This window comes from Boleophthalmus pectinirostris, unplaced genomic scaffold (assembly GCF_026225935.1).
Source record: "Boleophthalmus pectinirostris isolate CB_2022bp ecotype Guang Dong unplaced genomic scaffold, ASM2622593v1 HiC_scaffold_23, whole genome shotgun sequence".
Lineage (NCBI taxonomy): Eukaryota > Metazoa > Chordata > Actinopteri > Gobiiformes > Gobiidae > Boleophthalmus > Boleophthalmus pectinirostris.
In genome coordinates this window covers 29,305,626-29,328,106 of record NW_026571207.1, presented here as the reverse complement: position 1 = coordinate 29,328,106, position 22,481 = coordinate 29,305,626, and the positions used below count along the sequence as shown (strand labels likewise).

General features: G+C 38.1%; 1 protein-coding gene across 1 annotated transcript in view; it reads left to right on the top strand.

Annotated features, from left to right (window-relative positions):
• The window catches only part of si:ch211-26b3.4 (connector enhancer of kinase suppressor of ras 2), a 99,761-nt gene extending 82,586 nt beyond the window's left edge, over positions 1-17,175 (top strand). The window contains exons 14-24 of the mRNA XM_055159073.1: positions 1,644-1,681; positions 1,821-1,863; positions 4,786-4,831; positions 5,394-5,566; positions 7,942-8,015; positions 8,147-8,218; positions 11,220-11,290; positions 11,620-11,720; positions 14,570-15,167; positions 16,017-16,282; positions 16,966-17,175. Of these exons, the coding sequence (XP_055015048.1) occupies positions 1,644-1,681; positions 1,821-1,863; positions 4,786-4,831; positions 5,394-5,566; positions 7,942-8,015; positions 8,147-8,218; positions 11,220-11,290; positions 11,620-11,720; positions 14,570-15,167; positions 16,017-16,282; positions 16,966-17,175 (1,692 nt within the window). The remainder of the gene's footprint in view (positions 1-1,643; positions 1,682-1,820; positions 1,864-4,785; positions 4,832-5,393; positions 5,567-7,941; positions 8,016-8,146; positions 8,219-11,219; positions 11,291-11,619; positions 11,721-14,569; positions 15,168-16,016; positions 16,283-16,965) is intronic.
• Positions 17,176-22,481: the final 5,306 nt, after the last annotated feature.

Below are 22,481 nucleotides of genomic sequence, written 5' to 3'. Positions count from 1 at the left end.
CAAGTTGTAAAAGAACTCAATGTACGATTTTAATTGGACATATTTTTATTGCAATGCGTGAAAGGGCTTTTAAGAATGCAATAAGGTGTTTTCAATGTGTACAAAACTATATAGAAATGACCAAAAGTGAGAGAAATCAGATCTACGTCCTAGTACAGCCATCCTTATATGAAATGCTTACTTAATTTAAACTCTAAAACCTTGTCATTTATGTGTTGACTTTTTTGAGTGTGTAACTTTACAAGGAGGGAGGTGATAGAGTTATCGCGTTGCCTAAAATGGTCCAGAGTATGACACTAAAATTATGTAATGTGCATTCAATTACAGGCTTTTTTACAGCCAAACAAAAAAAACATGCTTTCTGCTGTAAACAGGGTCATTTCTCCACAGCTCTGACCTGTAACCTGGGCTTGTAATGCCACCTGCTTGTCTCCATGGAGATAAATAGCCCTATAAGTTAATAAACTGGAGCAAAGAAATAACATCTTCAGTGAGTAAAAGACTGTGAAAAGTTGCATAGTGCGCAGTTAAAACCAATATACAAGAAGACAGCGTTCGGCTCCAGTCAAATGAAGCCCATTGAGGCTTGCAGTTATAAGAGGAAATTTGGGGCTGAGTTCTGTATTAGAAATAGGAATTTATTTATGTAAAAAAATAGCAAAATAAAAACACCAGGATCATATAGAGTGGGTTAATACAAATATTTTACAGGGTTCCCACAGTCATGAAAATCCTGGAAAAGTCATGGAAATTGAGAATGTCATTTTCCAGGCCTGGAAAAGTCATGGCATTTTGTAAATTCAATGAAAGTTTTAGGAAAGTCTTAGAATTTTAGTATCTCTTTCATGCAACTATAGCGCTCTGTTAAGTTCTCATTAGGCTATTCTGATTATTTTCCAACATATTCAGCTTTTGTTTAAAAGAGACAACAAAGATGCACCGACAGTATTTTGAATGTTAAAACTATAATACCAAATCATAAGGTGAGGGAAAGGATTAACATTTCATATTTAGCCCTAAAAGTATGGTCAATTCTACACATGTAGGTGCTGTAACGTAATAGAAAATTTACTTTAGGCCATGAAAAATCATGGAAATGTTTGGAAATTTTGTCAATGAAAAAGAGTGAGAACGCTTTTAAGACCAAAATTACGATTACAAATTTACAAAATTGCGCTCACTGCAGCAGTTACAGCAAGAAGGGCAAAAGATTTTCAAAGTAAAGTTAAATAGAAACAGTCTCTCTCCCTCGCCCTCCCTCGCTGAAATCTCTCCTTCCATTTCTCTTTTCCTCCCTCTCTTTCAGTAGCTGAGGCGCTGACTAGTATTATTTTTATTATGATTATTTTTACTAATTACAAATACTTGCAAATATCAAATGTTACTGTAATTGAGTAAATTTTTAGCCACTGTTCATTACTCATACTCTTATCAAAATACATCCTCCTGTTTAGCAACAATAACACCACTGCTGGCTCTCAACAGAAAACCATTACAGGGACAATACAGTACATCATGTCCAGGGTAAAACGCTGAATGGTGGAGCGATGGTTTATTAGGGAGGTTATTGTCCAAACAAATGAGATCCTATTTATAATCTTGCGTAACCATGGTGAGGTGATTCAAAGTGCTTTCTGTTACAGCGAGGGGCGGACACCCTGCGGGCGGACACTACGGACAGGTTAGTGTGCCTTTGTGATTGGATGAATTTTATCATTATTATTATTATTATTATTTGAGAGAGAAGAATTGTTATTATTATTATTATTTGAGTGAGAAGAAGATTAACGTAATAATATTTGTGTGTGTTATTTTAGCAGGTACTCGGGGTCCAGCAGCTCAGGAGCAGCCTCTATGCGAAAGGTGAATGACAAAACTTTAGTATTGTTACTAGTTGATACTACTGGTTACTACTACTACTATTGTATTTTGTAGCACTTTTGTTGCAGTGAAACACGTGTAATTGAATAAATGTAAGATTAAAAAGTTTAATGCTATACTGTGTGACGTCACCCGTAGTGTTCGGCTCCAGTCAAATGAAGCTCATCAAGGATAGTAGTTATAGAGGTGAATTTGGAGCCAGCTACTATATTTGTAATTATGTCAGAGAGAGTATCGTAGCAACCAAAGGGCCAATCCGAAAAGAGGATGTTGACGGGAACACCCGTTCCCCACCGCTGGTTTGGCAGTCAACCTGTTGCTGACTCTAATAGGAGCGACCTCGGCAAAAGCACATTGATCTGTTATTAATGTATATATTGATTCATGGACAAAAGAGCAAAATAAAAACACCAGGATCATGTAGAGCGGGTGAATATTAACATTTTCACACCAAAATTACAACTCTCACTGCAGGAGTTACAGAGAGAGGGATGATAGTTTTTCAATGTAAAATCAACTGGATACAGGAGTCGATGGAGCTGGAAGTGCACCCACGCTCACTTCTATTTGGAACATGGCAACTAGTGCATTAGCTACATCCATTTATAGATGTATATACATTCTATTGTAGATGCCCTCTTGAAAAGTAACATACGCTGCGTTCAGACTGCAGCCGGAAGTGACCCAAATCCGATTTTTTGGCCCCTATGTGACCTGTATCTGATCTTTTAATGATAGTCTGAATGACACAGATCTGATTTTTTCAACTGTGACCCGGGACACTTGGATATGTGCTCCTGAAACCGATACATATCTGATCTTTTGACATGCGACTTCAGTCTGAACGGCCAAAGCGCATCTATCCGACCTACATGTTATCAACAAGCCACAAACGTCAGTGTTCTGCGCTGAAGCCTGCAAAAATTGTTAATGAACTCCGTGTCACTGAAGCGAAGCACATCGCCACTCACCACTCTTGGCTACATCTGCACATCCACACGTTCCTTTCAACGAACGTTGCTGCCACTGTCCCACAAAACACTATGGCCAAAAACCTTGTCCTTCTACTTCTCAATCTCTTCCTTAAAACAAGTAAGTTGTACATGTTCTGGCTCTGGTACGGGAGGAACTTTAAAATCGCCAGGTGCTCAATGCTCGTGTCCATGTTTGGACAACTTCCGTAAACACAGAGCACGCTCGCTGAGGTTGATGTCATCGTGTCCTCCATTGCACATACGGGACACTTTCGGGCCATTTAATGTTCACACTGGAGATCACATACAAGTCGCATTTAATTGGAAATGTGAACGACCTCGCAAAAACATCGGATTTCAAAAAAAAATTTGAATTGAGCATTAAGCCCTGCAGTCTGAACGTAGCCATAGGGTACCTTTAAATAGACTTGCTGCTCATATAAAGTAATGCTATATCAGCCATTGAAATTAGTGGTGTTATTGAGAACGATAGGGTTAAATGGTGATGTATTGTATGCACTGGTGAAGCAAACAGACAAATAGCAGAGAGGATTTTATATAGGCCAAGAAAGCCTTGAAGAGAGGATTAGCAACCTCCGACTCACACTTGGTTAGATAAAGGTCACATAGGATACAGCTATATGGTTGCTATTATTAAAAGAATCTTCAATTCTATACTGTATGAGGTTGTCCATCCCTTTGCACTAAACCATAGGCCAGTTTGAAAGAAAATGGCAAATAAAATGCTACAGATTTTACTCTTCAAAATTGTTTAGATTCTTGTAACTATCAACTTCGACTGAGCCATTTGTGAAAAAATATATATTGTTGTTTTTTTTTCATAGCATCATAGGATTCTGTTCCAAGTTTAAGATTTTAACACGTCCAGAACAGTTGGTGAAGAAGAACTGATGAAGAGAAGAGACTAATACAAGAATCACATTTCGGAACATGCACAGACTTAAACTACAGGGTTAGCAGTTTTTATGCAGAATAAGGCAGGATATGTTGTTTGTGAAGAAAATTATCCTTTAAAAAATTGCAACCTTTGCAATTTGCTAATTGCATCCATTCAAATTGTGATTTTGAGTCAACTTCGATTAATCATGCAGCCCTAGCAATCAATCTGTTATCATTACATCAGCTTTCTCCTAGCAACTGCCGCAATAAAGATCAATTGTGTTCAAGAATAGCTCACGCAGCCAGGAGCGATACCTGTGTTGCAATCCTTTTTGTGTCAAAATTTGATTAAATCAGCAGGTTATGTTAAAGTGTGTGTATTTAGGTTACTATGACACTGCGTTAGTCATGAGCCCGGGTCTTTCGTGTTTGTGAGTCAGACCATTCTCAGTAAACACATTTATCAGATACTGAGGCTGGAATAAATATCCAAGAAGAAGAGCCAATGGGGCCCTATTGTTTTTATACCAATATTTTAAAGGTGCATTGTGTAGCTTTTTTGGTTGGAGTATGCCATTTGATTTTCTTATGGAGCTGTTACTACTTTGCTTGGAATATTCCACAGTATAGGACATCTGTGTAGGCCATTATTGCAAAAGTGCCAGGTATATTTAAATAGTGCATATAACAGCTCTTCTATTCAAATAAATAAATAACAACAAAACATGTGAAACCTTTTTGATGTATTTACCAAATGGACTAAAATAGCAGAAAAAGTGACACAAATTGCGACAGTCACACCAGCTCTCAGGCCCCCATTACAGGTGCAGTGCATTTTCTGGATATATAGTTGTATCCCATGAGCCTTGAGTACCCATAATCCACTCTGGTGTATGTACGATGGGGTAAAAATAACCCAAATGTGAAAAGAGAGTGACCGCTGCGCCGGCAAATGTGAAAAATGCATTTTCAAGTTCATGGGTTTTGCGTAACTATTTATAAACCTGCTTTTTGTGTCTGTCTCTTTCAGTCATTTCATTACACCTCTCTACGGACAAAAACCAAAAAGAAAAAAGGTGAGGTGCTGTCAGGACAAAATGTATTTCCTCTATTATACTAGCAAGTAGGGCGTTTATACACACTATTTTATGGGCAAAATTATTGGATTTTGGTGGTTTACAAATGATGCAAAGTTCATAATTTTCTTCTTTTTTTTCCCCCTTTTTTATAATCCTAGCCCTAACTTTTATTTTAGATATATTTCTTCAACAGAGGTAAAATGTAAGTGAAATTTTAATAATGCCCAATTGCTACTAAAACCTCAATACTAATAGTAAAATAAATAAAAACTAATTGATTCTGAAACTCTTATCTTTTGAGATAATACAAATACTGAAAAAATGCAAACATGGACCTTTCCTAATACATTTTAGAAGAGCATATTCAATAGTATAACTTGTAAAAGACTATCATACACTACAATAAGTATTTTTAGTTGAATGTGATATGGAAATCGGTAAACTGAGACCTGATCTAATATTTTCCTTAACATTGATACTGAGTGACAATAGTGCTGTACACTGGGCCTACTGTTTAATCTTTCCTTTAACATTTCTTCTGCCCCTGTCTATAATGTAGGCTCTCTGACCAGTGCGAGTCGAAGGAGGATCTCGTGTAAAGACCTGGGCCACGGGGACTGTGAGGGCTGGCTCTGGAAGAAGAAAGACGCCAAAGGATATTTCACTCAGAAGTGGAGGAAGTACTGGTTTATCCTCAAGGAATCCTGTCTCTACTGGTACACCAATCAGAACGTAAGGATTTATCATTGTAGTTTTGAAAATAAAACATTGAATGAAATTTCTTTGCTCCACAAGGGAAATTAGTCAGACACAGTAGCTCACACTAAATTCTAAATAAGTTGCAAAAATAACAAGAGACTGGTGTCAAATAAGGCATAATTATATAAATGTGCATGTACAAGTAATAATAAAATGCAGAAATATAGTAAGACAAAATATATCTCAAATAGAACTGGCCACAAGCTGCAAATTAACCCATTTCACACTAAAACTGCATAAAAGCCAGGACTGTAGAGAATGCTATTAAAATACCAGACACATAGTAAAATTGTGAAAAAGTTGGCCTACTGTAAGTTCTAGTTTTGTGAATGTCCAATATTTCTTCTATTTTAGCATGTATTTTTAAAGGTTGTGTTACTATAAACTATTACGGATCCAACCCATACCTTCAAAAACGTTTAAAACTTGACAAAGTTATAAAAAAAAAATAAAAATAAATAAATAGATCTCAATAATCATCACAGCTAATCTTATCTGATTGTCCACAGTTGACCTTTCCATGGTTTTAGTACTGTCCAGGTGGAAATAAAAGATGACCTTTGGAGGAAAATCTGTGCAATTTCCAAAACAAGCTCATAACATATGAACCGTATATGAATATGATTAGCAGTGTGATCACGTTTTTCTTTTTTTTTTTTTTTTACATTCAAGCTTGAAGATATTTTTGTGCCTGAAATTTTAGAATGTTGTTTCCTCATCAAAAATTAAACAAAACAAAGAGAGCATTTGGAGATGTAGACAGACTAATAATAAATGACTACTCAAACATGTTAATGAAACAAAACACATCCAGGGCTACGTTTCTGATGAGATAACATTGTCTAAAAAAATAACAAAAATACTGCAATATGGGCCCGTTAAGCCGATGCAGCAAATCTCCATCCTAGACCCCATCTCGCAATTGTAACAAAGATAAAATACACAAAGGAAGGATGTTCCGACTATTTCCTCAATATTATGTTCCCATTTTAATATTTAGCTGAAAGACAAGAAAATTATCACTTGAGTTCAAAAACACTACTCCTTTGATAGAGACAATTATGTAATTACTTAAGCACAAAATGTGTTAAAACAAAACAAAAAAAATAATAATTAAAAAATAAGAACTAAAACACAAAAGGAACATTATCAGCCCAAATCCACTGGGGTACTATTACAGAGCAGTATCTGTATTTGTGGTAACACTTTATAATAACTTTACCTTAACTAAAGATTCATAATGAGTAAATACTTTGTTATCATTGATTCCATATTAGTAATTTCTTCTTCTTAAAGGGCCTGTATTACACTATTTATTTATTTAATTTTTTTCTATGTTATAATGTTGTTTCCTCATCAAAAACATACTTGGAGTTGTGTTTTGTTTCACTCACAGAAAGATCTTCTCTCAAACTGAAAACACCACCATGTGATGTCATGTGGTAATACAGGTTGTGCTCCACTGTGTTTTTAATCCATACACCTACACTAGAATCATTTGGATAATTTCAGCCCTGGAATTGCTGCTTTCTATTGAGCAAAAAGTAAAAGGTAGCTCTTAATTTGAAAATTACCGCTTTATGACATCACAAGGTGGAGCAGAGCAATTTGAGCTTTGGAGATGTGGTCAGACTAATAATAAAGGGTTATTTAATGGATGAAACAAAACACAACTTAGAGATGTTTTTGAAGAGGTAATCACATTAGAACAGGCATGTCTAAACTATGGCCCGTCGGCCAAATGTGGCCCCAGACAAATTTTTCTTGGCCTTCAGGCTTCCAGGTGAATTGGCCCAAATTGGCCCATGCATCAATTAAAAATGAACTTTTTACTGCAATTTTTTTGAAAATCTACCTTGATAAAGTTAATATTTAATATTTAGTGTGTGGTTTTAAGGATCTTAGCATGAATAAAGACTGATGGCTCATTCTAACGTGTTAAACATGCACACATTTCAATTATTCAATTCAATTATTATATGTACCGCCCTCGATCAGCCCTATGCTTCGTCTGTGTTTGGATATGTAGCCCTTGATGAAAAAAGTTTGGACACCCCTACATTAGAACATGACATAAAGCTCAATTTTGTGATTGCAACTTTCTTTCGGTTTTATTATAGCTAGCTAAGTTGTAGTAATTATAAAGTATTAACATATTTCTTTATATAACTATTCAAATCTGGTGGTAACAACATTCCAAGCCTGACATTGTAAACAACATATGCTGTTTATGATACTTGAGCCTGATTAATACACTGCTCCAAATCTGACTGTATTTCTGTATGCTTGACATTTTGCACCTCGGCATGCTGTCACTCCACCAACCTCCATCTGTGCCCCTCTTGCAGGACGAGAAGGCTGAGGGCTTCATCAGTCTTCCAGAGTTCAGAATAGACAGAGCTATTGAGTGCCGGAGGAAATTGTAAGTATCGTTTAAAAAAAATTACTAATCACGAATCACTTGCTGAGCCATGCTCTCTCAGTGAAAGCTGTAGCGCGAGAGGCAGCTAACACTAATACTAATCAGTGTCTCTGTGTGCGTTTGATTGACAGCGCCTTCAAAGCCTGCCATCCCAAAATCAAGAGCTTCTTTTTCGCCACAGACTGTCTTGAGGAAATGAACAGGTGAGTGGAGAGATGTGGGTTTTACGTCTTTTCATCATTATGTAATGTGCATCATTTCTTTCAAATTTCGCTCTGATCATTAAAACAAATCAATAATACACTGTCAATACAAAATAATGCAAATGTACTGGCTGTGTCACCAGGTTTCTGATTTAAAAAAGGACAAGGTTTACAAAGGTGCTATTGACATGAAATTAAAGGAGCACTGTGTAACTTTTCAGGTTTGTCAGGTATGTCATCTGCTTGTCTCTAGACATGTTTTGAAATGCTTTGACAACTTCCTCAGTATGGCACTTACCTGTGTACACAGATGCAGGTGATGGTGTTAGATTAAAATTAGCATCTCCATGGAGACATGCAAGTTGCGCATCTCCCACCTGAAAAGTTACATAGAGCACCTTTAGGTAAATCCCACATGCACAGAAGTCAAGCTGTAGATAGTAGAAACTAGAATTGTAACTGGATAATCGTCTTGACAACCAAAACAACATTGTACAAAATGTTTTCTTATAATTAAAGAGTGCATTGTACATAGTTTTGTTTCATTAATACACAAACCCTGCATATTTAGGCTCTTCTTCTCAAACAGAAAACACCTTGTGATGTCATGTGGTAATACACACCTTCACTAGAATCATTTGGATAATTTCAGCCTAGAAATTCTCTACTGAACTAAAGTTAAAGGTTCACTGTTAACTTAAAAACTACCACTTCATGACATCACAAGGTGGAACAGCATTTTGAGTTATGGAGATGTATAATAATGCAGGATTACTCAAACATGTGTGAATGAAACAAAACACAACTCCAGGTATGTTTTTGAGGAGGTAACAATATTCTAACATGGATTTAAAGCTCATGAGTCAATTTTGCATAACATGGGCCTTTTAAACAAATAACAAATATCCTCTTTTAATTCAGTCCAGACTCCAGTTAGACACTTGGGCCCTTCATGCATATTTAAAAAGAGTAAACCCGCTTTACACAGCGCTAATCCCACAGATACAACATGTGCATGAATAATACATGAGCAGTGCTGGGTCCTGTGAGTCGTACTGAGTGTGATGTGAGGAGCCCTGGTTCTCCACACCTCTGCTCCAACACATCCGGGCATAATTGAACCACGCTAATTAATCAGCTAAATGTGACTGGCACGCTGGGTTAATGGGCCCGCTTGTGAAAATGCTGTTGTCTATAGTTTTTACGCATTTGTAGGTGAAAATGGGTAACTGTAATGAAGGTGTGTAGTGGTGTTATAGAGAGTATACTGTATTAGGAAAAAAGACATTTTCAGTTGTCCATTAATTGGTTAGGCAGTACAAAACAGCAAAGAAATGTCAATTTGTAGTTATTCCTACAATTCATGGATTCTTCTCCCTGCAAACACAACCATTTGATTGCACTGGCCTATTCAATCATTCAGGGTGAAGTGTCTTGCAAAAGGATACAGCAACACAACAATATATGGTGCAGAAGAGGGAGATTGAATGTATGCTACAGAGGAGGGACAGTGAATCTTTGGTGCAGAGGAGGGACAGTAAATATTTGGTACAGAGGAGGGACAGTAAATATTTGGATAGAATGATGCTTCCAGGAAACAGGAAGACTAGAGGAAGATTTGTGAAAGAGAGTAAATGATGCAGAGGAGAGGGTCACGTTAAAGATGCACTGTACAACTTTTCTTGTCTCCATGGAGATGTTATTGCCTTATTTGGAATGTTCCATGGTATTACTTTTAACATTTCCATCAAGCATTTCTTCATTACATGTGTTTCTATTGCTCAAAAATACTATAATTCCTTCTGTGAATAGGGGCGACTCTCCACAGATCTGAACTGTAATGTAATGTAACGTAATGTACTGTAATGAGTAGTACTGTAACCTGTTTGACTAATCTGTGATAAACAGGTTTAATCTATACTATGGAACAAAGCAATAACATCATGTGGCGGACCCTTCCCTCGAAATGTTCCACAGTGCACCTTTAAGAAAAGCTTTTGTCCTCACATTTCAGTGGTTCTATGGGCCATGCTTCGCTCATGGCTGTTAATAATGTATCTGTGGGGACTATTTTTAGCCATGTCCTTCATATGCTGGTTTAAGTCATTTCTTCAGTTCGATTAATAGAAGAGTATTACTTCTCAATGTCACATGATGTCTCCTCTGTTTGAATACAGATTGGTAAAAAGTTGATGATTCATGAGATGACTTTACTGCTTCTTCTGTACGGAGCCGGAAATCTATTCTTAGATATGACCTTATTTAATTTGTGTTGAGATATGGGACGAGACAAGTGCAAGGAAAAAAGGACGAAGGGAGTTTGAATTTAGAGGTACATTATGTAACTTCACTGTCTGTCACCTGCTTTTCATCATGGAGATGTTAGTACACTGCCCAGAATGTTCCATACTATGGCATTAAGCATATCTATCTTGCATTTATTCAATTACAAGTTATTATAAGTGAGTTACACAAAAACAACTGGACTTACACTACCTTTCTGAAGGCAAAGTTTTGATATCAGCCCACTAGCTTCTTCAGGGCTTGAAAAAAAAAAAGCTATTAAGTCCAATTGTTTTCATTTAACTTGCTAACAATATTGTATTCCTACAGATCTCAAAATGTGTATCAATTAATTCAATTATAAGTGTTTTATTGCTTAAAAATAAGCAATTTTATGTGAGTGGGGTCACAACTTGGCTTAGTGGTGTCACCTGCTTGCCTCAATGAAAATACCAGGCAAAGCAATAACATCTCCACAGAGACAAGCAGGTCATGACCCCTCAACCTGAAAAGTTCCATAATGCACCTTTAAGAAAATGTATCAAGAGTATGAATGAAGAGAGTTACATTATTATGTATCCTGAGATGTTAAACAAAGGTGTGGATAGACAAAATGATCAGTAAACTGTAGTCATTTAGTCATTTACTTTGATGATTTTTATATTTTTATTCAAAATGTATTATTTATTTATTCATTTACTTATTTATTTATTTTCAGATGGATGAACAGACTAGGGCTGGCTGCCATTGGCTACACACCCGATGACCCTGTGCCACGTCCAGACGAAGGTATTTTCTCAAGAAATGTCTTGCTCTACAATTCAGTTCATTTGATCCCAGTTATTTGAATATCTCCCTTTGATTAAATGTATACATAATTTGGCTTCCCCCTAATAAGTAACTCCTTTTTTAATTCATTATTTTTTATTTTACAATCTTAAATTGATGGTGTTTTTTAACTAAATTTGTCTGCCAGTGCAACATAAAGTAAAAAGAAAAAAAAAAGTTAAAACAAGTAAATATTATAGCTTTTATCTGCTTATATCTGACGTAGTGTGAAGTCATTGTGATTTTTAGTTTTGTATGTAATAATCTGCTGATCTTTGCTTTATTCTCAGACTATTGGAGTGAGAGTGACCAGGACGACGTGGATGGGTCCATGACTCTGAAACAGGAGGTTCCCTCGTCCATGTGCGACACCTATCACCGCACGCCATCAGTAAGACCCAATTTTCACACGTCTTACTTCGAAAAGAATAATTTATGTGTAAAAGCACATCAACTTTTCAGAATCTCCAAACATTAATAAAACATCTGAGAGAGAGACTTGACTAGGCGAGGCTAGAATTCTGTTTATTCTGCTGCCAATGATTATGCACACTGTGGCCTCTAGATGGCAACAAAGTACAGCAATTCTTTATGAAATATCCATTGAACTCAGAAAAGTAAAATCATTGCCATAGTAATTAACAATGTATTACCTTAATAAAAATATTATATCTGTCAGACAATAAAAACTCCTCAAAATGTTGTGTATATCAGGAAACGGGTCTTCCTCTAGGCTTCCTGTTTCCTGTCTCTTTGTTATTTTAATATACTAGTCTGGTTTTTGGTCCAGATGAGCTCACATTTTGGAACGTCACATCTAGAGACATGTTCAAAAAAACGTTCAATTTTTTGGGATATTCCTTATGCTTTGCCCGTAGCACACCAGCGAAAAACATCTTAATTTCCTGTTTCTTTGGTTCCTCCTCACAGCCACAGGTATTGGTGTAGAGAGCTTAAATGTACACGCACATGCTTAGACTGACTGTGCTGAAATTTGAAACAGCGTGATCTCATCTTGAATATAATATACTGTAAAGCGTATGAAAATTGTACTCCATAGCGCACAAATAACTACTACAGACATTTAAGAGAACAGCATAATGTTAAAACAATTTTAGTTTTATTTTTTCATAATGTAAAGGGTGAAGGGTCATGTTTGCAGGGGTTTCACTGCTGGTTGTTGTGCTGGTAATAGCGCTGGAGCACCCTCCTCTTCTCCTTCAGTACAGTCTCTCCTTTTGGGCAGGTGGATGGCTGTGCTCTTTCACTTTCACAGCAAAGCTTCAGGAAATGTATCTCCTCTCATGCTGAGAAGAGTGCAGCAGACAGCTCCTGCACCTTCCTGGACAGTTTCTCATTTTCTTTGTAGGTTACATCTCCACCAACTCCAAAACCAGTGGTTTGAGAGTCTTTGCAGGCCTCTGAAACTGACCTGTTTGTGTTTCACATCTTAGCTATTATATTGTCCTTTGCTTTAAGTTGTTCCTTCATCTTTTCAAGGACTTGGTGGTGCTTACTTTCTTATGGCACTTACTTACTGGTGCTGGATAGCTTTTATTTGAGCTGCACACTTTCTCTCACCGAACTGTTGTACAGATATCGGATCTCCTTGTATGTATTTATTTCCGTCTCCAGCACTTTGTCTTTCTTCTGGAGAGAAGCTTTGAGTTCTTGCATCTCCAAATCATCAGTCTTATTCCTGGCCTTTTTGGAGTTTGCCAGTTCTTGCTTCAGATGCACATTTTTCTGTACTGTAGACTTGTACAGGTACCTGATCTGCTTATGTGCATTAATCTGGTCTTGCAGTTGCTTGTCTTTCTTCTGGAGAGAATCATTGAGTTTTGTTTTTTACTCCAAATCTTTTTCTTAGTTGACTGATGAGGTCCTGAGACCTAAGCAAAGAAATGCTTATTTGGACCTGATCTGCAAGTTTATTCCTTGTCCGTGCCAAGTGACAAAGTTATGTCCATGGGGTTTGAGGACTCCTGGATATTGGCAGACACCAGTTGGGTCTCCTGTGGCTCTTGACTCCTCCCTGTTGGTGTGGGGCACAGCAGAGCCTCCAGATTGAAGCCCTCATCATAGAGGTGGGCGTCATCCTCTGCTGTGTAGAGGTACCAGTAGAGGTCCCAAATTTGGAGGGTATACCCTCTAAATTTGAGATGAGTGGGATGAGTGCTTTGAGAGTTATGCTTGGAACAGACAAACAAACATTCAAACAAACCAACAAACCAATAGGAGGAGACACAGACAGAAGTTCCTTGCATTAATGGACAGATTGTGATATGTGAGCTATGGTGTCCAAGTGATTTCTCTTGTGGATCAACAAACTTTTTAGTCTAAGTCTAAACTGAAACCCTGAATTGTATTGTATATTTAACACAAGGGTTGCACAGAGTGTTTTCCAAATGCTTTAAACATTGCTGTATTTTTGCCTAGTAATATATGAGTAAAATAGAAACAAATTTAACATGAGGTATTATAGATCTATTACTTGCATAATAGCCAGTGAAATGTCTTATCTGCAGTAAAATCACAGTCCTAACGTGTTAACTATGTGGAAGTAGCATAAAAAGTTTTGAGACTTTTGAAGTAATCTGATGTATGCTTCATCTAATTAATATTTATACCATATAGATATGTTAAATGCCCAATTTATGTATACACATTTAAAACAAGCTCAGCTGTTGTGTTGTGTAGGTAGTTTTAATATATAAATGACCTGATTCCAGTAATAATAATATTCAGTGTATATTGGGCCTTGCAAGGAGAGATAAACATTCAAGCTTTGTTCATAAAAGTATTTAAATCTATTTTTATTTGATTTTAGTTTGAAGTATAGTTACTGTTATAAGATCAGTGTGGAAAGGACTGCTGTAGTCATGCCAGTCATTCCCAAGTTGTTGTTTTAGCCATCATCATCTCATTGCTTATTGCTTTTTGTACCTCCTCGTCCCTCTGTCTGCTGTAACCGTAATGTTTCTTCACAATCTCCCATATCTTTTACACATGTTTTGTCCACTTTTATCTGTGCACTTTTCTCTGTCACTAACCTCACCTCACCTGCCCCGCCCAAAGACTAATCTACTCCATACCTACGACCACCTGCCCCGCTCGGTCAGCTCCATGAGTCTCCTCCGCTCCACCCCCTCCCCTCGCCCCATCCCCATATCACTGAGTGCGTCCACCTCCCCTATCCCGCCACAGATGGTCTCTTCCACCTCCCCTCTCCCCTTCCAGGTCAACTCCTCCAGCCCCTTTCCTGAGCCTAAACACGGACGCCACTTCTCCAGCGAATCCACGCACTCCCACTCTTCGGCGGAGGACCAGAGGGGAGATGGGATGGGAATGGGGACCGGGACAGGGAGCACCAGTACACATTCGTCTGGCTGCCGCTCATCACACCGCGAGAGGCGCTCGTGGCAAGACCTGATAGAGACCCCACTAACCAGCGCTGGGCTTCACTTCCTCCAAACAGCGCCAGGGGAGACAGACTACGGTCACATGGGGACAATGGCGGCGGATATGGGCATCTATGGCGGCTTAGGGAGGCAGGGTATGTCTCCAGAGAGGCGCAGGCAGGCCACACTCCCCGTCCGGAGACACCACGCGGCCGAGAGGGACAGGGAGAGAGATGGGCCCTTCCCTTTGGAGAGGGGTCCACACACTCACAGCCACACACACAGACGCTCGTCTCATAAGCAGAGGAGCCAGAGCCTGCCCCGGAACAGAGACCCTATGCCCGGGAAGCTGCTGCACACCAGCGCCGCCCATGTGGAGGAGAGGAGCGAAGACGAGGACGGGGACAGCCAGGCAGACATGCTGGAGGCAGAGGAGGGTAAGAAAATAAATAACATTGTCTGTTTACAGGAAATATATCAGTGCAGATGTTGTATTTACTGTATAATGTTGTTGGAAAGAGTTTACGAAAACATAAGAATGTGACATTAGCAAACTATCAAAATAAATAAAGACTTCTTAAAGAGCTGTTATTTACAAAAATGTTACGCAATACATAATCACTCTTTGGTTGTGCTATAGTTTGCTTCTTTTACACGCTCTACTTGCTCCACTCTTTCAATTCCATGATGGATAAATAGAAATGCTTTGAGAAACTTATAACATGTAACATATTCCAAATCCATATTCATATCAGAAATGAATGAAACATGAGAATAGACATCTTTTAAGAATTACTTAGAGTGACAGTTTCTCTCCCAATTACTATGTTTTTTTCCTCTTCAACTGTTTCAACCAGTATTTGTTGCAGATTGGGGTGTGTGTGTTTTTTTTTTTTGTTTGTTTTTTTTTTTTGGTATTTATTCTAAAGTAAATTATTCTCCACAAAGATGAGGGACAGTCATTTTGAGTTTGTGAGTGAGCTCTTGTCCCATCCCAACATATAATCATGATTGGACTCTCCATTTACATGGCCTAGTGCCGAAACGTTGCACGGTTTGTCCTAATAAATTTCACAGTTTGCAAGTAATAAAAAAGAGACGGTGTGCGGGATTTTTCTGTATACTCTCCATTTACATAAAATACTTGATTAAATGAGTTGATGGTATGATGAGTTGAAGTGCATTTTATTTGGTTCACAGAAGTATTCGATATTAGAATTATTTATCCCACAATGGTTAAATTACAGTATAACACCAGTCTAAAAGTTTACGTGTCCTATCTTCAGACCTGCGTGAGCTGCGAGTGGAGAGCAGAGAGAGGAGAGTGTCCGAGGGGCGGGAGAGGCGAGTCTCGGATGGCCGGGACCCCCTGGAGAGCCTGGACGGTCTGGAGCAGCTGTACAGGGCCCTGGAGCAGGCCAACGTGACAGCTCTGGGAGACCCCCGCCCCAGCAGCAGACAGGACCTGAGACGCTGCTTCACACACAGAGCCAGAGACCCCCTCCTCAATGACAGACTGCACCGAGTCAGGGCTCTGAGGAGCACACTCAAGGTACACACACTGAGGGATTATGGGGAATAGGGTCACGAGTCAGGATTACGTGAGTGTTTGTTGCACAGTTTCATAGGATAGTCTCATAGATTTGTGGTGTTTTTTAAGATAAATAATAGTTATGAATGCAGTCTGAGCTTCTGAAACATTTCTAACAAAAGTAAAAATAGTTACAGTAATATGGTACCTTGTAAAAGTCCCATATTACGCCATTTTATGATCGATGTTATTATGTGTCCTCATCAAAAACATATCTAGAGTTGTGTTTTGTTTCATTCACACATGTTTAACACACAAACTGCATATTTAGGCTGAGTTCTTCTCTAAAACATAAGACCTTGTGATGTCATGTGGTAATACAGGAAGTGCTCCACTGTGTTTTTAAACTCCTTACACCTTCACATATTTGGTTGATTTCAGCTCTGGCAATTGCCAATTTCTACTAAACAAAAGGTAGTGTTTAACTTTGGAACAGAGTATTTTGAGCTTTGGAGATGTAGACAAACAAATTTTTGGATTTCTCAAACCTATGTGAAGGAAAGAAAACACAACTCCGGGTATGTTTTTGAAGAGATAACAACATTCTAACATGGCTTAAAGCTCACGAGAGTCTATTTTAAAGCCTATTCTTGTAATACAGTGAGTTAATTCCTCCTCTTACTCCCTCTTGTGTTTATATTCAGGCCAAAGAGTCGGAGCTGGCTGTAATCTGTGCTCTGCTGGAGGAGCCTGGACTGTCCTCACAAACCTTCAGAGAGTGGAAACAGTGGCACAGCGACCTCTTCTCAGACATCTGTCAACTCAGCCCCGGATCCAATGGACAGGACGACCTCTCGCCACTGGGGGCTCCACTCATGACCCACACACACTCCTTCATTGAGACGCACGTGTAACCAGGGGTGACCAGACTGATCCATCATGATTATAAATGAGGCAGCTCTGTGGGGGAAAGTACAGGACCCCGTCTGGATTTCTTATATTTATGAGTTAAATATATTGGGTCATCAACAAATTTATGAAATTACAATTTATAATGCTGAGAAAAAAATATTACAATGATATTAGTATTGATTTACTCACTTTTGCCTTTGCATTCTAGTTCAGTGATTCTCAAACTGTGGTACTGTCCTCAAGCTTGTTTTGGCCTATTTCAGACCTGGTTTAGCCCAAGTTTAGACCCTGTATAGTCCTGATACCGACCTGGCTTTAGATCTGGTGGTATTATAAGCTAACCATTTTCGTAGGTGGTACTTATTGTGAAAAATTTGAGAACCACCGGTCTAAATTATCTTAAAATTGTACAAAGTAAAAGTTGGTACATTATTTATTCAGACTTACACAGTCCCCCAACCAATACACAATTCATTCAATTTCAGCTGTAGTAGTAGTTTTTTATTCGGCCATTTTTACAGTACTACAAAACAAAACAAATCATAGACTACAACCCCATGGATCATGACTGAAAGGATTTATGATGAAGTAAAAAGTACTTATAATGCCCATCCCTTTTAAACAATGACAGAATTCCAAGAAACAAAGGCATCATATGAACAGCAAGTTTGCATTTACAATTTCACTTACAACTTACTGCATATATATAAGAGACAAAATATCTATATATTTCAAAACAGATCTCTTTATACTCTTTTTTAAAGGCTTCTACAGTGTTAGACATTTTTAAAATCATCACTCAGATATTGTTTCATATACTAACTCCTCTAACAGAAATACAATCACTTTTTTGTGCGTGTGTGGGGATTTAACCAACAACCTATGGGTTAGAGGTCATATTTTCAGTTAGGCCCAAATTGGATTTCAACGTCTATGGGCTACTGTGTGCTACTGTATACAGAAAATTATGTTGAATTTAAAGTAATTGAAAACGTATCAAAGTAAAATGAATTACTTGTGATCTAAAACAAACTAAGTACAAAAAAGTATTTTAAAGGGCTTGGCACTTTGACGAACTTCAAAAATATATAAGAAATCTCGAATGGTTCCACTTATGCTTTCCCACAGAGCTGTCAATCAAAGCCCTGGTCCCATCCGAACCTGAGCATGACCCTCACAGACACTCCTCTTTCCTGTAACATGTGTAAATACAGCGAGGGGGCGCTAGAGAGACCTGTTCAACTTTTGATAATCCCAACAAACAAGGACCCCACAGGGTGCCTATTGCATGCCTGAACAAAAAGCATTACTCTTCCTTTGTCTATGTATCTCAGCATAAACGCCACTCCTCGCTTGTCAGGCAAACGAAAAAAATAGACTTTTCTAAACACATTTTTCATTATTTATTTGTATGGTTTTATGTTTTGCAATTTTGTTTTCAGGAGGTAGGGGGAGCTATGTAGCAGCAATACAGAGGAGATACCTTTTCACCACAGCACTGTACTTTTTGTACTGATGAACTTGCACCCAGAGCCAACAGTCCTCCCCCGCTCCTCCTTTCTTTCTATCTATGATCCAGTATTTTGTTTTATTCATTGCATCTTGTGTTAAATTAGGGACCTCACTGTTATTATAAAGCCTGAACAGGACTGTGCTGAGATTGTAACTTTGTAAGAGTGAGAAAGGTAGCTAAACGCCACAAGCACCGACTAGCTCTCATGCTACACTGGTGCAAAAATCTCAAACTGTGAACTGAAGGAATGAATGCAATGACTACTATTCACTTTGCATTTTCTGTCTTCTCCTTCCTCTTATATTTTCCTACACTTTAAGCTTAGATCCGGACCTCTTCTCTCTGTATATGTGTATACTGATGTACAAATGTTTGCGTTTTTTCCACTACCACTGTGATCTGCTTCTAGAGGTAGCGGAGGGGAGAGAGTGTGTGTTGTTGACGTGTGCGTGTGCAAATCATATTAATTTTTTACCAAAGGGATAGTTCACATTGTATGAGTGGATTCAATATGGTTTAGTCAGTGTTTTTACCTGGATAGACATCAACAAAGGATTGCTGTCAGTGCACCTCAAATAGAGCCATACAGTAGTCCCAATTTGGAGCCCTGTGTCGCCTATTCCAACAGATTCATCCAAAACCAGTGATTTAACCAACTTTTATACAAGAAATGTCCCATGTGTCTCTATTTTTGACCAATTTTATACCTGCCAACAATAAAAAACTGGCATATATTGTAAATTGTTTAGCTAAAATACAGAAAACCGGGCAAAAAATGAACCAAAAGAAGTCACACTGATTATATACTAACCCAGAAGTGAGCTGAAAATAGACAATGTTACGCACATTTTTCACAGTTTTATTTATATACTAACTATCCCAACCTGGGAGTGTTCCTGTTTTGTGTCACCTGGTCCACACTACCATAGTCACAATCATTAAATAGATAAACAGATTGATAGATACTTTATTGATAATTGATCATTTTGGCAGCAACAAATCATCCATTCAACAATTGTAATATAATGGTTTATCAAGCAACAACTAACTAACATGTTTAGTGGTGGGAGGTAGTTCAGAAAATGTGCCAAAAAAAAGATTGTCAGATAGATAATTGTAAAAATATTGGTTTAAAAATGAAAAGATAATCTGAGAAAAGACAAATCAAAGAACCCGGGAAGTGGCAGTGGTATTGTAGCCGCAGTTGCTCCGGGGTAGGCTGACTGAAGTGAGACTGCCTATCTGTTCCATTGGCCCCTACAATCACTCACACACTTCATTCATACACAGGCAAAGTGTCTTGCCTTAGGACACAACAACAGAGTGAGCGACAGTAGCTCAGTCCACATTCGAATCCCACTCTCGACATAAACATCTTTGGTTGGGCAGGCAGATCCACTGACCCACATGTTGGCGGTGTGATTCCAGCTCCCACAGATGAATGATGTTGTTGTGTCACTGAGCAAGACACTTAGCCCTAGTGTGTGCAGTTACGTACACTGGTGTATGAGTGTGTGTGTGAATGCGTGAGTGACCTTGAAGTAAAGCGCTTTGAGTGCCTTGAAGGTCTAAAAGCACCATATAAAAATGTGCCCATTTATCATTTAACAATAGCTCTAGTTGGTGGGCGATTGCTAAATTGCCAATGCTAATTAATGAGTTTCCTGTCAATTTAAAATATATACAAGACAGATTTTGTGTCCACGTCCTGGGTCTGCACTGACGACTATCCACTGTTGGCTATTAACATATTACCAGTTGAAAACCTCATTGCCCCATTCATGAAACAGAACTATCTCTTTAGCCTGTGAATGCAAGTGCTGCAAGGGAGAGTTTTGTTATTGATCCAAATGGAGTCACTCACAATGAATGCACTTTCTATATGTGTCTGTCTCATTGGCTGCATCACAGGGTCTATCTATCCAAATGTCCCATCTCTGACCATTTCAAAAATATCAGGTAAACGCATTTGCCATCTCATTTTCTAAAGATTTGTGTACAGTCTACAAATATATTTAAACATAGAAGAATATATCAAAATCTATTTACGTTTTGTGTGATAGATATAATGTAAAGTATGTATTCTATGCCAAGATTTTTGCAGTGCCCCCCTTATCACTCCAATGCAGGGTGTAAGCAGTTTAAATCAACCTAGGAGATACCAAACCACCAAACATTTTACAGTTTCTATTGGTTTACATCAAGGAAAGACTTTGAAAAAATATATCCTGAAAACTCCTGGTTATGTGTTGCATGAGAAACAGCAGAATTTGACTGGACAGGGTAAAAATATTGTGGATCACTTGTATTGCTTTCCCCCCTTAATCTTCCTAATCACGTTTGCAAGAAAAGTTGTGTAGCGCATGAAAAATGCAAACTTTAGGAATGACTTTTTGGTTTTTAACATGATTTCTTTTTTATATGGTGTTTATAGACACACACTGTACATTATCTTAGGGAGGACAATTGCTTCTCAGTATCTTTGCAGTTAAATAGGGAAATGCAAACCTCAAAGAAGGTGCCAGGTTTGATTCTTCAGTTTTACACACAAAATGAAAACAATTAAAACACTGTAATGTACATAAAGGTAATCTGTAATCAGGTATAATCTTGACCCAGGTTAAATTTAAGAATAAAACTAGTATTAACAAAGAGTAAAATGCAAATTGAATAGATAATTTGGACCAAAGCAGAACAAGACTGAACATGAAAATAATGTTCTTAAATTAGACCTGACAGTGACTTGACTAAGTGAAATGTGAATTCATGGGTTTCAGTTTTCTGTTATATGGTGCCATTTTGAGGACAAATTCTAAAAATATAATATTTAGTTTTGAATTGTTAATTGTCATGGCGATAGTCCTGACTCCTCATTCTGAAGTCCATGAATAAGTTTAAGATATTGTCACAAATAAGGAGAAAGTTGCATTAAACGTTGTGATACTGGGAAGCAATGGAGCCTTCCACTCAATGGTCTGCTATGTCTGTGAAACTCAGATGACCGGCTTCATCTGTGCTGCCAGGCCAAGGACTCAATGGTGCCCCCTAGTGTCTAAGACCAGAGACATGTGTAGCACTGTCTGTTTCTTCTTCATACTTACCTGTCTTTTGTAAAAGTAGTCTCTAGTTTTTTCATCATATCACTGTTGAACTCAAGCGCACCCGGATGTAGTTTTGAACAGTTCATTTGAGAGAAACCTAAACGATGCAAGCACTTTCCCTGTGCCTCCCATTGAAAACCTGATCGGTTTCTACACCTCTGGCTGTAGGAGCGTTTGACCTCTGTCTCATGTGTCTCTTGTGTCCCGTGTTTTGATTCGGAGCGTGTGTTTTGTTTTGGCACAGACTGTGTAAACCCTCCCGGACGACAGCGTGCAGTCTGACCCAGGCCCAAAGGCTCCACTGTGTGTTTTTCAGGGTGAACACCTCATGGTACACTGCACAGGTGTGAAGATGTAAGTTGCACTGCGACATTAAAAAAGGAACATATTGCTCTTTTTCAAGGATGATATTAGCTTACTGTTATTCTGTACATTCAACTGACTAAAGATGATATTGAAAAAAGAAAGAAAATGACATTTATTCTTCCTAAAGTAGCCTTTTTTGGTTTCATATATATGAATATATATATTACAAAAAATACAGATTGTAAACCTAAGTTGTTAAACTTTGACTTCAATAAACTGAATCCTCTGCACTACGAGATATGGTTTAATTCCTCCTTTTATTCACTATGCCTTGTGGGTCACAGCAGCTTTTTCTAAACATCTTTGGAGAACATCTTTGAGTTTTATG